Source organism: Equus przewalskii, chromosome 11, assembly GCF_037783145.1.
Source record: "Equus przewalskii isolate Varuska chromosome 11, EquPr2, whole genome shotgun sequence".
NCBI classification, from domain to species: Eukaryota; Metazoa; Chordata; class Mammalia; order Perissodactyla; family Equidae; genus Equus; species Equus przewalskii.
In genome coordinates, this window is record NC_091841.1 from 27,220,545 (window position 1) to 27,237,945 (window position 17,401).

Here is a 17,401-nt window from a genome sequence, read left to right on the forward strand (position 1 = left end):
AGCAGACACTCCTGAGGGGTGGGACATCTCAGAGAGCAACAGCTGGGACGCCTCCACCCCTAGTCCCCAGCACATATGTTGGGTCCCAGAAATTCGAGAACGAGTAGGACAGAATGGCCTCTGCCTTTGACGACTTCCAATCTGGTGGGGGTGGGAGGCAGACCTTTAAAGGGGCACAGACATCACACCATAACAGATGGACTGCACAGGGGCCGCCAGATCTAGCAACTGTGGGGGGGGTGGTGTCAGGAGGCACTGTGTGAACTGGGCTTTTAATGTTAAGTAACTTCAAGTTAGAGCCCCTCTCAAGAAACAAACACACACACACAGATGTGCCAAATTTTGCACTCGATTTCAAGGGGTTCACAGACACACAAGCTCATATGCAGCTCCTCAGCAGTTCACAGGGCACAGGTAAGACCCAGTCGAGGGAACGTGGGAAGGCAGGCGTTTGCTGACAATACTGGTTGTAGGGGCTCGGAGACCGGGCTGTGGAGCTCCGGGTCTCAGGAGAACAGGCTACGTCGTCCAACACAGGATGGAGCCACGACCCCAGGGAATCCACTAGGAGGACGCCTCCTGGAGCGGCAGACTCTGTCCACGGAAAGTCTCTGAGGGAGGCCAGGGAAGGGCTTCCAGTTCCGGGGACGCTGGCTGAGACGACCTCCAGGTCCTTACATGTTTGGGATCCAGTCTCCCCCAGACCGCGTCCGCGAACCTTTAAGAACGCATGCGCCGTCAGACCACTAGCTCTAGGACCGCCCCCTAGCCCAAGCCAGCCGCGAATGCGCAGTAGGTTCCGATCCCGGCCATCCCATGAGCCTTTGGGGCGGACCCCAAGGCGAACAACGGAAGCAGCCGCTCTTGGTTTCCGGCAACACGACAGCGGCTGCCGGGCGACCCGGAAGTGTTCCCATTTTGCGTCGTCGGGGCTCGGCGGCGGCCGGGCTCGGGGCGGACGTACCACCATGGGGTCGTCAAAGAAGCATCGCGGGGAGAAGGAGGCGACCGGGACGACGGCGGCGGCCAGCACCGGGGGCGCCACCGAGCAGCCGCCGCGGCACCGGGAGCACAAAAAACACAAGCACCGGAGCGGCGGCGGCGGCGGCGGCAGCAGCGGCGGCGAGCGACGGAAGCGGAGCCGGGAGCGTGGGGGCGAGCGCGGGGGCGGGCGGCGCGGGGCCGAAGCCGAGGCCCGCAGCGGCGCGCACGGGCGGGAGCGCAGCCAGGCCGAGCCTTCCGAGAGGCGCGTGAAGCGGGAGAAGCGCGATGACGGCTACGAGGCCGGTGAGGGGCGGGGCCTGCGCGGGGGCGGGGGGCGGGGGCGGGGGGCGCGGGTGGGCTGGCCCAGCCACCCCAGGCTCTCTTCGTCAGCGCTTATTGAAGGGTCTTCTTATGGTTGTTTGGGATTAAAGATTGTCTTCCTCTACTAAGCTTTGTGGGGACAGAGATTTTCTGTTTTCCTCAGTTGGCACATCACAGGCCCTCAATAAATGTGTTGATTGAATGAATGAAGTGGTACCAGCCTGTGCATAGGCAAGAGAAAACCTGGTATTGGGCAAATCGTGTAGAGTTCACAATAGAGACAGGAGGCTGTAACATCGGCTGGGGTCGGAACACGAAGGGCCCTGGAGGCCCTGTTCAGAAATTTGAACTTTGTCCCGAGGGTAGTAGAGAGCCATGGATTTGAGTTGAAGAGTGAGTTAATCATATTTTTCAAAGATAACTGCATTGAGATCTGGATCAAGGGTAGACAAGACTGGAGGCCGGGTGAGGGCTGATGGTGGCCTGCACCAAGGCAGCTGCAGTGGGAGGGAGAGACGCAGACAGATTGAAGATGTGTTTTGGAGGAGGAATTAACATACTTGGATGAGGGTGGCAAGGAGAAGGAGTCGAGGATAGCTCCTTGCATTTTGGCGTGAGCAACTAAGTGGGTGGTGGTGTCATTTACTAAAATTGGGTTTGGGAGAGAAGCAGACTTTTTGGGGGAAGGTAATGAATTCAGTTTTGGAGAGTGTTGTGTTTGATGTGCATGGAGAAACCCAGGGTTTGGGCTGGATAGAGCAATTTGGGAGTCACGAGTATTTAGCCGGCAAATGAAGTTGCCTTAGAGAGTGAGGAACGAGAAGCCAGGTCAGAAGTAGAACCTGTGAAATGCCGTGTTTTAGCAGTAGGTGGAGCAAGGTACTACAAAATAGGGAGGTAGGATAACCAAAAAGGTGGGAAAGCCATAGGATCTGGTGTCACGAGATCTGTGGGAACGGAGCATTGTTAGAAGTGAGTGATGAGCAGTGTCAGACACCGCAGGAGATGAAGCAAAACCAGAGGTGAAAAGAATCCATTGGATTTAGAAATTAGGAGGGTGATGACTTTGGAGAGAGCCTGGAGGGCTTGGGATCCAGGGTCCAGGTGGAATAGAAGGGGAGGAGGTGGGTTGTCGGGAGGGGATGCAGGAAGGATGAGCATGTGGTGGCAGTTGGTTGGGGAGCTCCTCTGTGGGTGTCTAGCTTCTGTCTGTGGTGTTAAGTGAAGTTTCTTGCTGTTTGTGAGCTGGGTGGAGAAGCTCCAAAGTGTTTTTTTATCTCTGTGTCCCCAACATCCAGCACAGAGCAGGCACCAGCAAGTGTTTCTTGACTGTGTGAATTGCACGGAGGACACAGTCATGCTACCAGCCTGGTCCCTGCGCCGTGGAGAGAAACAGGCCCATAAGCCACTGATCATGCTGTGGAGTTCAGGGGAGAGCAGTTCATTCTGATCAGTAGTTCAGCAGGACCTTATGAAGGAGGGGGCATTCGATCTTTGCGTTTGGATAGGGTTTGTCAGCCAGAGTGAGGCCAGGGAGGACAGTGCAGGGTGGACACAGAATATACGAAAGTGGAGAGGTGGCAAAGTGAGAGATGCAGAAAGTTGGATGTTTTGGGTCAGCAAAGGAAGGTGTGTAGAAAAGGCAGGGTTCTCAGAAACTGGGAGCCGGAAGGACTTCCTGGGGTGGAAAAAGGCTGCTGTTTTCTGGAGTCTCAACAAGGCTCACGTGCTGGTGAGGGGCCCTCAGCTTTGGCCCTGCAGCTGGAGCCGAGGATGTGGCTTCTGGGCCCTGTGTTCAGCTCCTGAGCCGTGCTTCTTGTCGTTCCAGCTGCCAGCTCCAAAACTAGCTCAGGAGATGCCTCGTCTCTCAGCATCGAGGAGACCAAGTAAGCACTGTCTCCTGTATGTTTCTGCTCTTTTTTTCCGAGACAAGTGGCTCCAGGGGCACCTGCTCGGGGAAGCTGTCACACACTAATCGTTCTGGTTGGAATTGGAAGTGCCATAGAAATCATCTTAGCTGACCATTTGAGTTATGGAAGAGGACACTAATCCCAAGAGGAATGATGGCATTCTACTGGTTAGGGGCAGGCCAGGCCTAGTGCCCATGTTCCCTGATTTGGAGGCCGCTGGCCCTAGGCTGCCTAGGTCAGGCCCTGTGTGTGGGACCCTTAGGACCACCTACTTCCATCCTGTTTTCACCCTGTCTGTCCAGAAATGCGTTGGGTGCCCCCATTTCTTTGAAAGCTTCTAACACTTGTACTCTCGTCTTCAGTAAACTCCGGGCCAAGTTGGGGTTGAAACCGTTGGAGGTCAATGCCGTCAAGAAGGGTGAGTGTGGGGCTGAGGATGGGAGTAAGGGAGGGCATTGGCAGGGGCAGAAAAAGGCCATCTGAAGGGATCTTTGAAGAAAGTGGGGTTAGAGTACAGGTTCAGCCCCAGTTAGTGGTCATGGGGGTGTGCGTGTGTACTTGCTGACAGGCGTGAGGCCCCTCTTTGCTGTTGTAATGGGGATCTGGGGCTCAGCTTATCCTGTGAGTTTGAATAGTTGACGCAGCATCCTCACTCTGGCTGTGAGGCAGCATTAGGTGGACTAAGGGATGTGTGCAGTTGCTGTAAACTGATCTGGGCTGTGTAGCTGAGGATTTCTTTTACACATCTTACACATGATATGAGGGGCTTTGGAAGATATGGAGGGTCTTGTCATGCCGTGTGGGGTGACACAGGAGTCACCGTGTGGGGATGAAGTGGGAGTAGGGAGGTGCAGGGTTCCTCCCCCATCTCCTGGCCCCTTCTGGCCCCCTGAGCTGGAAGGGGGCAGGGTGAGTGCCTCCCTCCTCTCCCCACCAGCCATGGGCAGGCATAGCCTCACGTCTGGGCCCCCCTTCCAGAGGCGGGCACCAAGGAGGAGCCCGTGGCAGCCGAGGTCATCAACCCTATGGCTTTGCGACAGCGAGAGGAGCTACGAGAGAAGCTGGCGGCTGCCAAAGAAAAGCGCCTCCTGAACCAAAAGCTGGGGTGAGGGGGTCCCAGCCAGGGCGGGCAGGGGAAGGGCCTGAGGAGGCCACCAGGGAGCTCTTGAGTTACGGTGAGGGAGCAGAAGCTGGGCTCCCAGAGGGTCACTTTCTCCCCTCTTCAGGAAGATAAAGACACTGGGCGAGGATGACCCCTGGCTGGATGACACTGCAGCCTGGATTGAGAGGAGCCGGCAGCTTCAGAAGGAGAAGGACTTGGCAGAGAAGAGAGTGAGGACCTGGGTGGCTGGGGTGGTTGCTCTGTGCCTCGGGTGGTCTGAGCGGCTGCTGAGGCAGGAGACTGGCCCTTGGGAGGTGAGGCTGGGTGCAGAGGCAGGAGGTCTGTGGTCGGCGGCGTCTGCTGTGGACTCTCAGTGGCTTGCCTGCAAAGCCTGCTCTTTTTGCACTCCTGCTTGGTAAAGGTCTGCGTGTCTTCTGGTGATCCTGAATGGCCTGAGGTCATAGGTCACCGCCCCCGTGCCCATCCTCTAGGCCAAGCTGCTGGAGGAGATGGACCAAGAGTTCGGCGTGAGCACTCTGGTGGAGGAGGAGTTCGGGCAGAGGCGACAGGTGAGGCTGCTGTGGCAGCTGGCGGGGCACTGCTGTCGTCCGTGCTGGGGGGTGGGGGCTCTGGACTCAGCTAGACCTTCCCCTCCCTTCTAGGACCTGTACAGCGCCCGGGACCTGCAGGGCCTCACCGTGGAGCACGCCATCGATTCCTTCCGAGAAGGAGAGACTTTGATCCTCACCCTCAAGGACAAAGGTGAGTGGAGCTGGGGTGCTCTCGTTGGGGCCACGGCCCTGCTGAGTTGAGGGCAAGCGCGAATGGCCGCCGCCCCTGCCCTGTCCGCAGGCGTGCTGCAGGAGGAGGAGGATGTGCTGGTGAATGTGAACCTGGTGGATAAGGAGCGGGCAGAGAAAAACGTGGAGCTGCGGAAGAAGAAGCCCGACTACCTGCCCTACGCAGAGGACGAGAGCGTGGACGACTTGGCACAGGCAGGCGGGCAGCAGCGGGGCTCTCACGAGATGCTGGCTCTGGCTTTGCAGGAGCCAGGCTGGGTCCCAATCTGTACTTTTTGCCTTGTAGCAAAAACCCCGCTCTATATTGTCCAAGTACGACGAGGAGCTCGAGGGCGAGCGGCCACAGTCCTTCCGTCTGGACCAGGGTGGCACGGCCGATGGCCTCCGGGAACGGGAGCTGGAGGAGATCCGGGCCAAGCTGCGGCTGCAGGCCCAGTCCCTGAGCACGGTGGGACCCCGACTTGCCTCCGAGTACCTCACGCCCGAGGAGATGGTGAGCCCCCTGGCCTCCACCTGTGCTTGTATCTGGGGTAGTGAGTCCTTCCCCTCCGGTCTCGTACTGTCGGAATGAGCTATGGAGAGAATTTGAGTGTTCCTGTGGTGCTTGGCCCGTGTTGATGAGCAGTAAACGGCAATCCTGGGAGGTGCTATGGGGAGGCAGTGGGTGTAGACAGAACAGGGACTGTGAGCCAGATGGTCCTGAAAATGCCTCTGCCACGTAGCCAGCTTGTACCTTGGGTGAGTCATTCAACTATGAGCCTGAGGCACCCCATCTGAAATGGGGATGGCAGCCTCTTGAGGGCTGTTACGAGGATTAGCAGTAATGTGGGTGAGTGGTCATTTTATAGCTCGATGTGGATCTTGTATTTGAGATGACTGTGTCAACGCAGAGGTAGACAGCTGGCTCAGTGGATTGGTAGGCTAAGTGGCTAAGAGCAGGACTCTGGAGCCAGGCGACCAAGATTCACAATCCCCGCTCTCCCACTTAGGAGCTGAGTGACCTTGGACAAGGTACTTAACCTCTCTGTGCCTCAGTTTTCCTCATCTCACAGGTGGGATGACAGTCGATGTGCCTCACGTCTTGTTCGTGTATGTGACGTGCTCAGGACAGTGGCTGGCACAGAATAACGCTAGAGAGTCGTTCATTCTCATGGGCTTGTGGCTGCCCTTCCCCTCCTGCCCTCCTGATCCCTTCTCTCCTCTCCTGCCTTCAGGTGACCTTTAGAAAGACCAAGCGGAGGGTGAAGAAGATCCGCAAGAAGGAGAAGGAGGTGGTTGTGCGGGCTGACGACTTGCTGCCTCTTGGGGACCAGAGTCAAGATGGGGACTTCGGTTCCAGGTGGGCTTGGGCACACGTGGGATGTGGGGGCTGGGCTGGCCGAGCGGCCGATGCTCACTGGCGAGGCCTCTTCCTGCAGACTGCGGGGCCGGGGTCGGCGCCGAGTGCCCGAGGCAGACGAGGAGGCCCCGGAGGAGGAGGAGAAGGAGCCTGTGCCTCAGCCCCCGCAGTCAGATGACACCCGAGTGGAGAACATGGACATCAGTGATGAGGGTGAGGGGCCCGGCCCCTGGGGGTGGGCAGAAAAGGCAGGGAAAGTGCCCAGGGTCCAAGGAGATGACCTGAGCAGGCATCCTGTGTGTTTCCCACAGAGGAGGCCGGAGCACCGCGATCTGGGTCCCCAGAGGTGCTGGAGGAGGATGAGGCGGAGCTGGAGCTGCAGAAGCAGCTAGAGAAGGGGCGCCGGCTGCGGCAGCTGCAGCAGCTACAGCAGCTGCGAGACAGCGGGGAGAAGGTGAGCGCTCTGGAGGCTGGGCGCAGGTGGGCGCTGGCCTCCGCAGGGCTGGGGCCTTCGGTGACAGGGGTGTCTGTGGGGACCTGTCCTTATGAGCACGTGTGTCAGTGTGCCATTGGATGCAGCACCTGCGTTCCGATTTGGATTTTCTCTTTTGCTTGATACCACGTTCTTAGTAGATTTCTAGATTTCTGCAGTGTTTTCATGTAAGCTGGCTCTCTCCCTTTTTCCTTTCTGTGTATGTCTGTCGCCTGCTTCCTGTGAATAGGGCATTATCCTAGGGCTGGGGGGTCACTGTGAATAGGTCAGCCAAGCGGCCCTGTGCTTGTGGAGCTGCCTTTCTGGAGGAGGGGTGGGGAACAGCAGTGAACTGTGAACACGTGAGCAAACAGGGTAATTTTGGATGGTGATTAGAGCTGGGCAGACAGACCAGGATGACGAGAGAGTAAGTGGAGGGTTGTGTCCCAGACTGGGTGTTCAGGGCTGACCTTTCAAGGGGTGACTTTCGTGTTGAGACTTAAATAACAAAGGAGCCAGCCTTGCAGAGATCTGGGGGTAGGGCGGACGGACTGAGTAGAGTGGCGGCTGTGGGGACAGCAGATGTCCTTTGGGGAAATGACCTTAGAATGCTTGAGGACTGGGTAGGCTGGAGCGGAGTGAGGGCATGGTGGTGTGAGCTGCAGTGGAGAGGTCAGTGGGGTTGTCGCTGACCCACGTGGGGCACTCAGGTGTGCCCGGCGCTGCTGACGTGCTTTGTGTGTTGATTCACTTAATCCTCCCAGCAACACCTATGAGGAAGGCTCTGTTATCTCCATTTTACAGATGAGGAAACTGAGGCACAGAGGTATTAGGCACGTTGCCCAAGGTTACATGTCTGATAAATGGCAGAGCTGGGACTCGAACAGCTTGACTCCAGAGTCCACGCTTTTAACCCTGCACCTCCCACCTAGGGAGGGAATGGAGCTGGAGCAGTGAACCGCAGGGTGCCCACCATGTGGGGCAGAGTAGAGGCAGGGGCTCCGGCAGGGGAGTCGGAGAAGCAGCAGCCCGCCCCTGAGGTAGGAGGAAAGCCACAGGAGTGAGGCATCTCTGAAGCCAAGAATGGCTTCAAGAAGGGGAGTCGGGGTCTTCTGACACTACTGAGAGGCAGGTCAAATTTGGCACAGTGGAGGCAGTTCCAGGGGCTTCAAGACGATTGAAGAGATGGGAGTTGAGGAAGTGCGGGCAGCAGCTTGGGACAATTCCTCAGAGCAGGAGTGTGCAAACTTTTTGTTAAAGGGCCCAGATAGTAAATATTCGAGGTTTAAGGGTTTGTGGTCCAAGTCACAACTACTCAGGTGCTCTGCCAGTGTACTGAAAGCCGTCACAGACAACGCGTAAGTGAACGGGCATGGCTGTGTTCCAGTAAAACTTTATTTCCAAGAACAGGTGGTGGGCCATGATTTGCACACACGTGCTCTATAAAGAGGATCAGAGAAATGGGGCAATAGCTGAAGGGGGTGTGAGTTGAAGGAAGTTTTCCTTTCTTATACTTAATGATTAATAGCATTAATATTTAAAAACTACATCCAAGAATCATGGAGTTTATGGCTGAGAGGGTTGTAGAGGTTATGTAGCCCAGTGGTTCTCAGCCTGGCCGTGCATTAGTATCACCAAAGAAGTTTTCTCGTTTGTTGTGTTTTTTTTGGTGGGGAAGATTGTCGCTGAGCTAACGTCTGTGTCAGTCTTCCTCTGTTTTGTATGTGGGACACTGCCACAGCATAGCTTGATAAGTAGTGTGCAGGTCTGCGCCCAGGATCCAAACCCATGAACTCCAGGCTCCTGAAGCAGAGCCTGCAAACTTAACCACTACACCACCAGGCCAGCCCCAGGAAGGTTTTTAAACATATCTGAGCCATATCCCACATCATTTACATGCAGAAAAGTTGGGAGAATATTCCAATGAATGCTTTTATGCCTCCTGTCAGATCCAGTAATTATAAACCTTTTGTCACAGTGCTTTTTGTCTTCTCTTCCTCTTTGTTTTTTTCATCCACTGGAAGTAAGTTGCAGACATTGTGACTTTTCACCTCTAAGTACTTCTGCAGGCATCTCACACCCTCAAAGGAGTTTTTGTAAGTGATAGAGATTCTAGAGTATGTTTGATGCCGATCCAGGAAAGGTATTCATGATGGAAGAGCAGAAAGGAGGAGATATTTTCAGGAGCAAATCCTTAAGAGGCAAGGCAGGGATGGGACATAGAGTACAAGGGAGGGGTGGCCTTTGAGAGAAGCCAGGTCGTGTCATTCATTTCAGGAGGGAAGGCGAGGGAGGAGACAGCAGATGCAGGTAACTGGGTGGAGGAAGTCAAGGGACCTCCTGTCTGATTGCTTCTTTGTTCTTCAATGAGGAGGTGGCAGAGGTGTGGGGGTGGAGAGGTGGGACTTTGTTTTGAAGAGTGGAGATGAGGCACCCACGGGAGGGGAGGAGGTCTGCCGGGCCACGTGGACTGCTCAGGGAGGTTAGTTGGGACTCCTCATTTGCAATAAGCTCTCATGAATTTAAAGTGCATCTGACCAGAACCTTTATGAATTTCTTTAGCCCATTCATCTGCTCAGTATGGTCAGCTGAGTAGGTGACATCTGGGATTAATCAAGATTGGGTTTTCCAGGGAAAGAGGGCAGGGCAGTTAAAGTATTTGCAAAGGAGGGATTGTATTGATGCTCCGTAGGATCCAGGCTGGATGATAAGGGACAGAACAGGAGGAGAGTGATGGATGTGAAGATGGGGACTAGAGTCTTGATGAGGTTGAAGAATTTCTGGACTGAGGGTTATAGAGGAAGTGAGCTGGAAAGGGCGGATGTTGCAGACAGAGAGAACACTTGGAGTTGAGATTTTGAAGGTGGGGATATGGTCATTGGTGATGATAAATCCAGGCAGGAGAGTGTGGACCCCTGGAGGGAGTGACTAAGGAGGGGTTGAGAAAATGATCATCAGAGGTGAGGACATCAAGGAACCTCTGGGGCAGTTACTGGAGGCATCGTTTTGGATGCGGAGGTCACAAAGAGTAAAGACGAGAATAGAAATGCAGAGGAAGACAGGAAGCTGGTGCTGAAATTCTTAGTGAAAGGGGGTGAGGTGAGGAGGTGAGAGAGCACCTGGTACCCAGGCCCCTGAGGCAGGAGCGACTGAGCTTGCTCAGGCACTTCACTGAGGCCAGCGCAGAGAGGGCAGGGGGAGGAGTGATAGGCAAGGACACGCAGGACAGCGTCAGAGGCCACATCAGGCAGAGCCTGACTGTTGCAGTGAAGATGCAGCCATTAGAGGACTTTGATCTGAGTTCTTTGTTTTCAAAGATCATTCTGGCTGCTTGTAAAGAGGACAAACAGATTCCTGGTGGGAGGAAGAGAGGAGTTAGAAGGCGGATGCAGTCATCCGGCCAAGAGGTGAGGTCTGCTAGGGTGGCGGCCGTGGGGACAGGAAGAAGTGGTTGTCTTGGGAATGTATTTCAGGGGTAGGATCAGCAGTGTTTGCTGATGGACTGCATGAGGGATGCGAGTGAATAAGAGGTTGAGGATGGTTCCCAAGAATTCTGACGTGAACAGCCCGCCAATGGTAGGGCCATTTACTGAGATGAGAAAGACTAGGGGAAGAACAGGTTTGGGGAAGAAAACCAAGTGTTTGGTTTTGGTTAAGTTTGAGACACCTCTTTATTAGAGGTGATTGATGTTGACTAGGCAGTTGGACATGTGAATTTGAACTTCAGGGGAGAGGCTGAGACTGGAGATACAAACGTGGAAGTCAGTATGTAGACAGGAGTTCAAGCCGAAGGATCAGATGGAGTCACCAAGAGAGCGAGTGTAGATAAAGAAGAGAGTGCAGGGCTCCAAGAGAGGAGCCTGAGAAGGAGAGCGAGTGAGGAAGGAAAAGAGGAAAGGGTGTCGTCTTGGAAGCCACGTGAAGAAAGGACCTTCAGGGGAAGGGTATGAGCAACTGTGACAAACCCTGTGGAGAACGTGGACGTATCAGGAGGTTGACAATTGACCTTTGGATTGGGCAACGTGGAGGTCATTGACGGCCTTGTCTAAAGTCACCTCTTTGGGGCAATGGGCAATGAAGGCCAGATCCCACTGGTTTAGCAAGGTGGCTGGATACAAGATTAATAAATGAAAGTCAGTTGTCTTTCTGTGTATCAGCAAGAGATAGAAAATGTAATTTTAAAAAATACACCATTTATGAAAACAATGTAGATAATGAGATGGTGTGGCTAAGCAGTAGAAGGCAATATGGATAAGGATCAGGATAGCAACACAATTAAAAGGAATAAATGATGTGCCAGGTCTGTATGGGAAAAATTACAGTCCATTTTTGAAAGACATTAAGAAGACGTAATTAAATTGATAGACTGTTTCAGTTGGCTGGGGTTGCCATAACAGGTACCTCCCACTGCATGGTTTAAACAACAGAAACTTCTTTCTCACACTTCTGGATGCTGGAAGTCCAAGATTGAGGCATTGGCAGGTTTGCTTTCTCTCGAGGCCTCTCCTTGGTGTGAAGATGATGGCCTTGTCGCTGTGTCCTCACATGGCCTTTTCTCTGTGTGCCTGCATCCTGGTGTCTCCCTCCTTCCTCATAAGGACACCAACCTGTTGGATTGGGGCCCACTCTTATGACCTCATGTGACCTTAATTATCTCTTCAAAGACTTGTCTCCAAAGGCAGTCACAGAGGTCGGGCCTCAACATGTGAATTTTGAGAAGACAACAGTTCAGTCCATAACAACCATGTTCATGGATAGGACTCAATATTATAAAGATGTTGGTCTCCTCAAGTTAATTTATAGATTAAATGCAATTCCAATAAAAATCCCAATAGGTATTTTTGCGGAACCTCGCAAGCTGATTCTAAAATTTACATAGAAGATCAAAGGGCCCCCAATAGCCAAGACAGTTTTGAACCATAAGGTGGTGAGATTTGCTCTAAGATATCAGGGCTCCTTCTACAGTTATAGTGATTAAGGCGGTGTGGGATTGGCATACGGATGGACTAAGAGGGCGAAGTGACACAGTCAGTTTGCTATTTAAAAAAAGGTGAAATTGGGTTTGTGCCTCACTCCTCACACAAAATTCACTTACCGATAAAGACTCAAAGTAAAAAACATTTCAGAACAAAATCAAGGAAATTATGCGTATGACTTTGTGGCAGAGAAAGATTTCTGAAGATATAAATGTAAAAAAGCATGAAGGAAAAAACTAACATTTAACTACTTAGAAATTAGGAACTAAAGTTTTTTTCAAAAAGATAGCATGAAGAATATAAAAAGGACAGGCCAGAAAGAGAAGATATTTGCCCGTACACATAACCATCACTAGGTTGGTGTCAAGAATATATAAAGAACAAAAGTTGACTTAAAACAGACATAGGCAAAAGACCCTAGGAGGCACTGCACAGAAGTGGAAGGATAAGTAGCCAATAAAATAACCAATGAGGTTCGGCTTCATTAGTGATCAAGGGAAGGTGAGCTAAACAATGATGGGCCGTGTCACACCCACACCATTTGGCAAAAATGTCAAAGTCTGACACTGTCAAGTGTCAGTGAGGATGGGGAGCAGCCGGAATCTTACACACCCTTTTCATGGGCGTGTGAGTCTAAGCAGATTGGGAGGACATTGACATATTCTCAAAGAGTGAAGTATGAGTGCCCTGTGGCCCCACGGTCCCCACTCCACAGTGTGTTCCCGGAGAAACACTTGCCCACATTGCACCAGGAACTAGGCATCAGATTGCTTGTAGCTGCCTCATCTGCGACAACAGAAAAAGTCTGTCCTTGGTGCACCAGACGCCTAGACTGAGGTACATTCATATTGTGGAGTATGATTCTGTAGTGAAAAGCTATCAACTGTAGCCACTCATGTCAAGATTAATCTTGAAAAAATAGACGTATGTATATTTTTTTTTGCTTGAGGAAGATTAGCCCCGAGCTAATATCTGTGCCAGTCTTCCCTACTTTGTATGTGGGTCACCGCCACAGCTTGGCTGCCGACTAGCGAACATCCATGCCTGGGATCCAAACCTGTGAACCTGGGCTGCTGAAGTGGAGGGCACGAACTTAACCGCTATTCTGGCCCCAAAAATATATATATATTTTTAAACAGCAAATCACAGAAAAATCATACAGTATGATTCAAATTACATGATGTTTAAAAAATGCACAGTGAAATAGCATAGTGTTTGTGGGTAGGTCCTTATGTGGTAAAGCTATAAAGACGAGCTGGTGAATCGTGACCACAAATATGGGGGAGGAAACAGGGCGTTAATGATGTTGTTTCTCTGCTGGGTGATGGGTATAGGGACGTTTGATTATTATTATTTTTAAAAAACATAATGCATGTGTCAGAACCCTTTTAGGTTTATGATGACATTCATTAAAAGATAAATGTAATAAAATGGAAGGAAAGGGGGTACAGAAATGGACATGCTGACTAGAAACTTCTCTGAGGAGTTTGCTGTTAGGGGGAAGAGTAGTGGGGCTGCTGGGGTTGAAGGAGGATTTTTGAAAAGGGAGGTCCTAGGTAGTTCTTGTGTGCTGATGGGAATGACGCAATAGAGGCGACAGTGGGTGCAGTCAGGGGGACAATGTCAGGAACAGGGTTTTGAGGGGCCTCAGAGCCGTGTCAGGTGGAGGGTGGCCTGAGGTAGGAGCAGGGCCGGGCTTCTGCTGTGACAGGAGGGAAGGCAGAGGGTGGGGGTGGGGGTGGATTCCGTGCTGGAAGCATGTGGAAGGTCCACGGGGCATCACATCTGGGGCCTCAGGGAACGGGTTCTGGAACAAGCAGTGTTTACACCGAGTCCTGAAACAGGAGTTTGTTGGGGGAAGAGCGGGTGGCAGAGGAGTGGCAAGGGAGGCCTGGCGTGTTCCAGGTCCTGAGGAGGGCATGTGAGGCTGAGGTGGCAAGTTGAGGGGCTTTGGAGAAGGGTCGGTACAGGCCTGGTCCTGAAGGGCTGGGTAAAATTTTGGATATTCAAAGGGCAGTAGGGAGCCATTGACGGCTTTGGGGGCAGAGGAGTGACAGAGTGAAACTGGTGCATGTGTAGAGTAGAGAGCGGACTAGGGGTCAGGGAGGAAGTGGAGACCAGTCTGAGGTCCACTGTGGGCAGGGGGAAGGGCTTGTCTTACTGCCACCAGGGAGGATCTTGGGTTCCTGGTCTCAATGGCACCACCCCAGAAATGTCTGGGTTTGCCCACAGCCACTCCCTCCCCCAGGTGGTGGAGATTGTGAAGAAGCTGGAGTCGCGCCAGCGGGGCTGGGAGGAGGATGAGGATCCGGAGCGGAAGGGGGCCATCGTGTTCAACGCCACGTCGGAGTTCTGCCGCACTCTCGGGGAGATCCCCACCTACGGGCTGGCGGGCAACCGGGAGGAGCAGGAGGAGCTCATGGTGGGTCCCCAGACAGCTGCCCCTCCCCACCCCGCCCCCCGGCCTGCTCTGCTCCTGGCTGGGGGCCCTTGTGGGTGGTGATGTCAGCCCCTGGTCCTCAGGGACCAGCCTCAGTGCTCGGATGGAGCGGGCGGGCTGTGGGCCAGGCCACCCGGGCCGACTCTGGTCTTCTGTCCCCCAGGACTTTGAACGGGATGAGGAGCGCTCGGCCAACGGCGGCTCTGAGTCGGACGGGGAGGAGAACATTGGCTGGAGCACAGTCAACCTGGATGAGGAGAAGCAGCAGCAGGATGTGAGGGGCGCGGGGCTGTGGGCGGGCAGAGCGAGCGCAGAGGGCACACAGTCCGCTGGGGTGGGGCTAGCTGTGGCTCCTCAGTGTCCCAGAGCCCCGGTCCCCTCTGCCGTTCATGGGCTCTGTCAGCCTCAGGGTTGTCGTGGAGATTAGAGGTGGCAGCTGGTTGCCCAGGCCTGTGCACGGGGTGGACACAGTCTTGTGTGGTGGGTGCTGACTGGTGGGTAAGCCCGGGGGGCCACTCATCACCTCCCTCCCCGTGTGCTGCCCCCCAGTTCTCGGCCTCCTCCACCACAATCCTGGACGAGGAGCCCATTGTGAACAGAGGGCTGGCAGCCGCCCTGCTGCTGTGTCAGAACAAAGGTGAGGGGCTTGGGCGGCCGTGAGCCCGGTGGGGCCCGGGGGCTGTGGTGGGAAGGGCTGGTGGGCGATGGCAGGTGAGGCAGGTGCTGGCATGGCTTCCTCTGGTCCCCTTTGCTGCCACTCTCTCATTCCTGGTGCCGTGAGCCACTCCTCCAGGACCTGTGAGCCGCCCCTGCTGCACCCTGGTTCGAGAGCAGTCAAGGAGCGGCTGGCCTTTCCGCTCTGTGTGCCCTGTTTTTGATGGCTTTGCCCACATAGCTCCTACAGAGCACCCTTCATCCTTCAAGGCTCGGCATCTCCTCTGGGGAGGAGGGGCGGAGTTGGAGCAGTCCTGGCTGTGGCACAGAGAGACCCTGGTATTGGGCTCCACTCTGCCATTTGCTTGGCCAGTGGCCCTTGACAGGGGCCTGATTTCTTTTTTTCCCCAAGTAATTTTATTGAGATCATAACAGTTTATAACGTTATGTAATTTCGGGTGTACGTTATTGTTTGTCAGTTTCTGAATGCGCTTCATCGTGCTCACCCCAGGAGTCTCATTTTTATCCGTCACCAAACGTACGTGCTGACAGGGGCCTGATTTCTGAGTCTCTCTTTTTGACTGTTTGTTTTCAGTGTCTGTCTACAAAATGGGCCCCAAGGCCTTTACTCTTGCGGCCTGGCTCTGAGGGGCCCGCTGGGGCGTCAGGCCTGCCCGGGGGCTGCCCCTCTCTGAGGGGGTGGGCAGCCTGGAGTCTGACCGCCCCCTCTCCCCAGGGCTGCTGGAGACGACGGTGCAGAAGGTGGCGCGCGTGAAGGCGCCCAACAAGTCGCTGCCGTCCGCCGTGTACTGCATCGAGGACAAGATGTGAGGATGGCAGGGCGGGCGGGGGGCCGGGGCCGGCGGCAGCTCGGGACAGCCGGGGAGCCAGGCCGGGTGGGCAGCAGCTGGCACTGAACCCCCTGTCTCGGGCCAGGGCCATTGATGACAAGTACAGCCGGCGGGAGGAGTACCGTGGCTTCACCCAGGACTTCAAGGAGAAGGACGGCTACAAGCCCGACGTTAAGATCGAGTACGTGGACGAGACGGGCCGGAAGCTCACCCCCAAGGAGGTGAGGCTCTGAGGCGGCCGCCGAGGCAGAGCGGTGCCCCGGGGTCTGGGCTCGCCGACCGCTGGCTGGGGGCCTGGCGGAGTGTCAGAACCTCTGTGCTTGGTTTCCGTCTCTGGTGGGCACTGCAGTCCCCCTTGCAGGCCTGGCGGGAGGCCCCAACAGGCACCCTGGCTCCTTTGCCTGCCTTCCCCCTCGGTGGCTTGACCTGGCCTGAGGGCCGCCATCTGGCGGGCAGTGTCCAGACCCTGGGCTGACTCCTGAGCTCTGAGACGCCCCATCTCCACCTGGCGGCCCTCGGCGCCTCTCCCGCCCCCTCTCTCCCTCCCAGCCCCGCCCCACCTGCGCCCTTCCCCACCGTCCCCGGGTTTGCTGCCCTCCTCCCTGCAGCCCCAGCCCAAGTGTTCTGGCATGGCCTCCGCACGGCAGGTCTCAGCGCAGGTCCCAGCACCCCCATGGCAGCTCATCCATCTCCCCCACTCTGCTGGGAGCCCCTGGGGGGGCGCCAGGGTCGGTGCCCTTCTCCCATCCCCTTCCTACACACCCCCCAGGCCAGCACTGAATCCCCACCCTGGGGACACAAGTGGCTCCAACAGGCTTCCTGCCCCTTGTCCCCAGGCTTTCCGGCAGCTGTCCCACCGCTTCCACGGGAAGGGCTCGGGCAAGATGAAAACGGAGCGGCGGATGAAGAAGCTGGACGAGGAGGCGGTGGGTGGCCCGCGGGGATGGGGGGGTGGCCTCTGCCCGTACTGGGGTGGCTGATGTGCTGGGGCCCCTCCTGCGCCGTGCTGACCGACCCCGCTCTGCAGCTCCTGAAGAAGATGAGCTCCAGCGACACGCCCCTGGGCACGGTGGCTTTGCTCCAGGAGAAGCAAAAGGCCCAGAAGACGCCGTACATCGTGCTCAGTGGCAGCGGCAAGAGCATGAACGCGTGAGTGGGTGGCGCAGGCGGGCAGGGGCGGGCAGGGGCGAGCGCAGGGCCTGGGCCCACTCTCCAGCCTCATGGCCCTCTTCTCTCCGCAGGAACACCATCACCAAGTGAAGCCAACCTCCCTTCCGGTCCCCACCCCAACTTTAATATTAAATAAAGTCCCCTCCTTATTTTTTCCCCCCTGGTCATGGTACAGATTCTGGGGTTAGACCTGGGAGGAGCGTCAGCGACACCACCCTCAGGCAGGCTCTGTAGTCAGCTGTGTGACCTCAGGCAAGTCACTGAACCTCTCTGGGCTTTAGTTCTGCCATTTGTACAATCAGAACATTTCTGCTTTCTAAGCTGTCTTGTGAAGATCAAATGAGCTCGCTCATTCATTCATTCATTCACCTGGAATTCAGAA

General features: G+C 55.0%; 1 protein-coding gene across 1 annotated transcript; it reads left to right on the top strand.

Moving 5' to 3' along the window:
* Positions 1–337: 337 nt before the first annotated feature.
* On the top strand, positions 338–17,175 carry SART1 (spliceosome associated factor 1, recruiter of U4/U6.U5 tri-snRNP). Its single transcript, XM_070565525.1, has 20 exons — positions 338–1,287; positions 3,134–3,191; positions 3,578–3,633; positions 4,194–4,320; positions 4,442–4,547; positions 4,809–4,886; positions 4,980–5,079; positions 5,170–5,312; positions 5,404–5,610; positions 6,332–6,456; positions 6,536–6,669; positions 6,768–6,910; positions 14,153–14,326; positions 14,508–14,618; positions 14,894–14,981; positions 15,735–15,825; positions 15,935–16,070; positions 16,686–16,775; positions 16,877–16,998; positions 17,091–17,175. The coding sequence occupies exons 1-20, from the start codon at positions 786–788 to the stop codon at positions 17,107–17,109; spliced, it is 2,610 nt and encodes an 869-aa protein (XP_070421626.1). The 5' UTR covers positions 338–785; the 3' UTR covers positions 17,110–17,175.
* Positions 17,176–17,401: the final 226 nt, after the last annotated feature.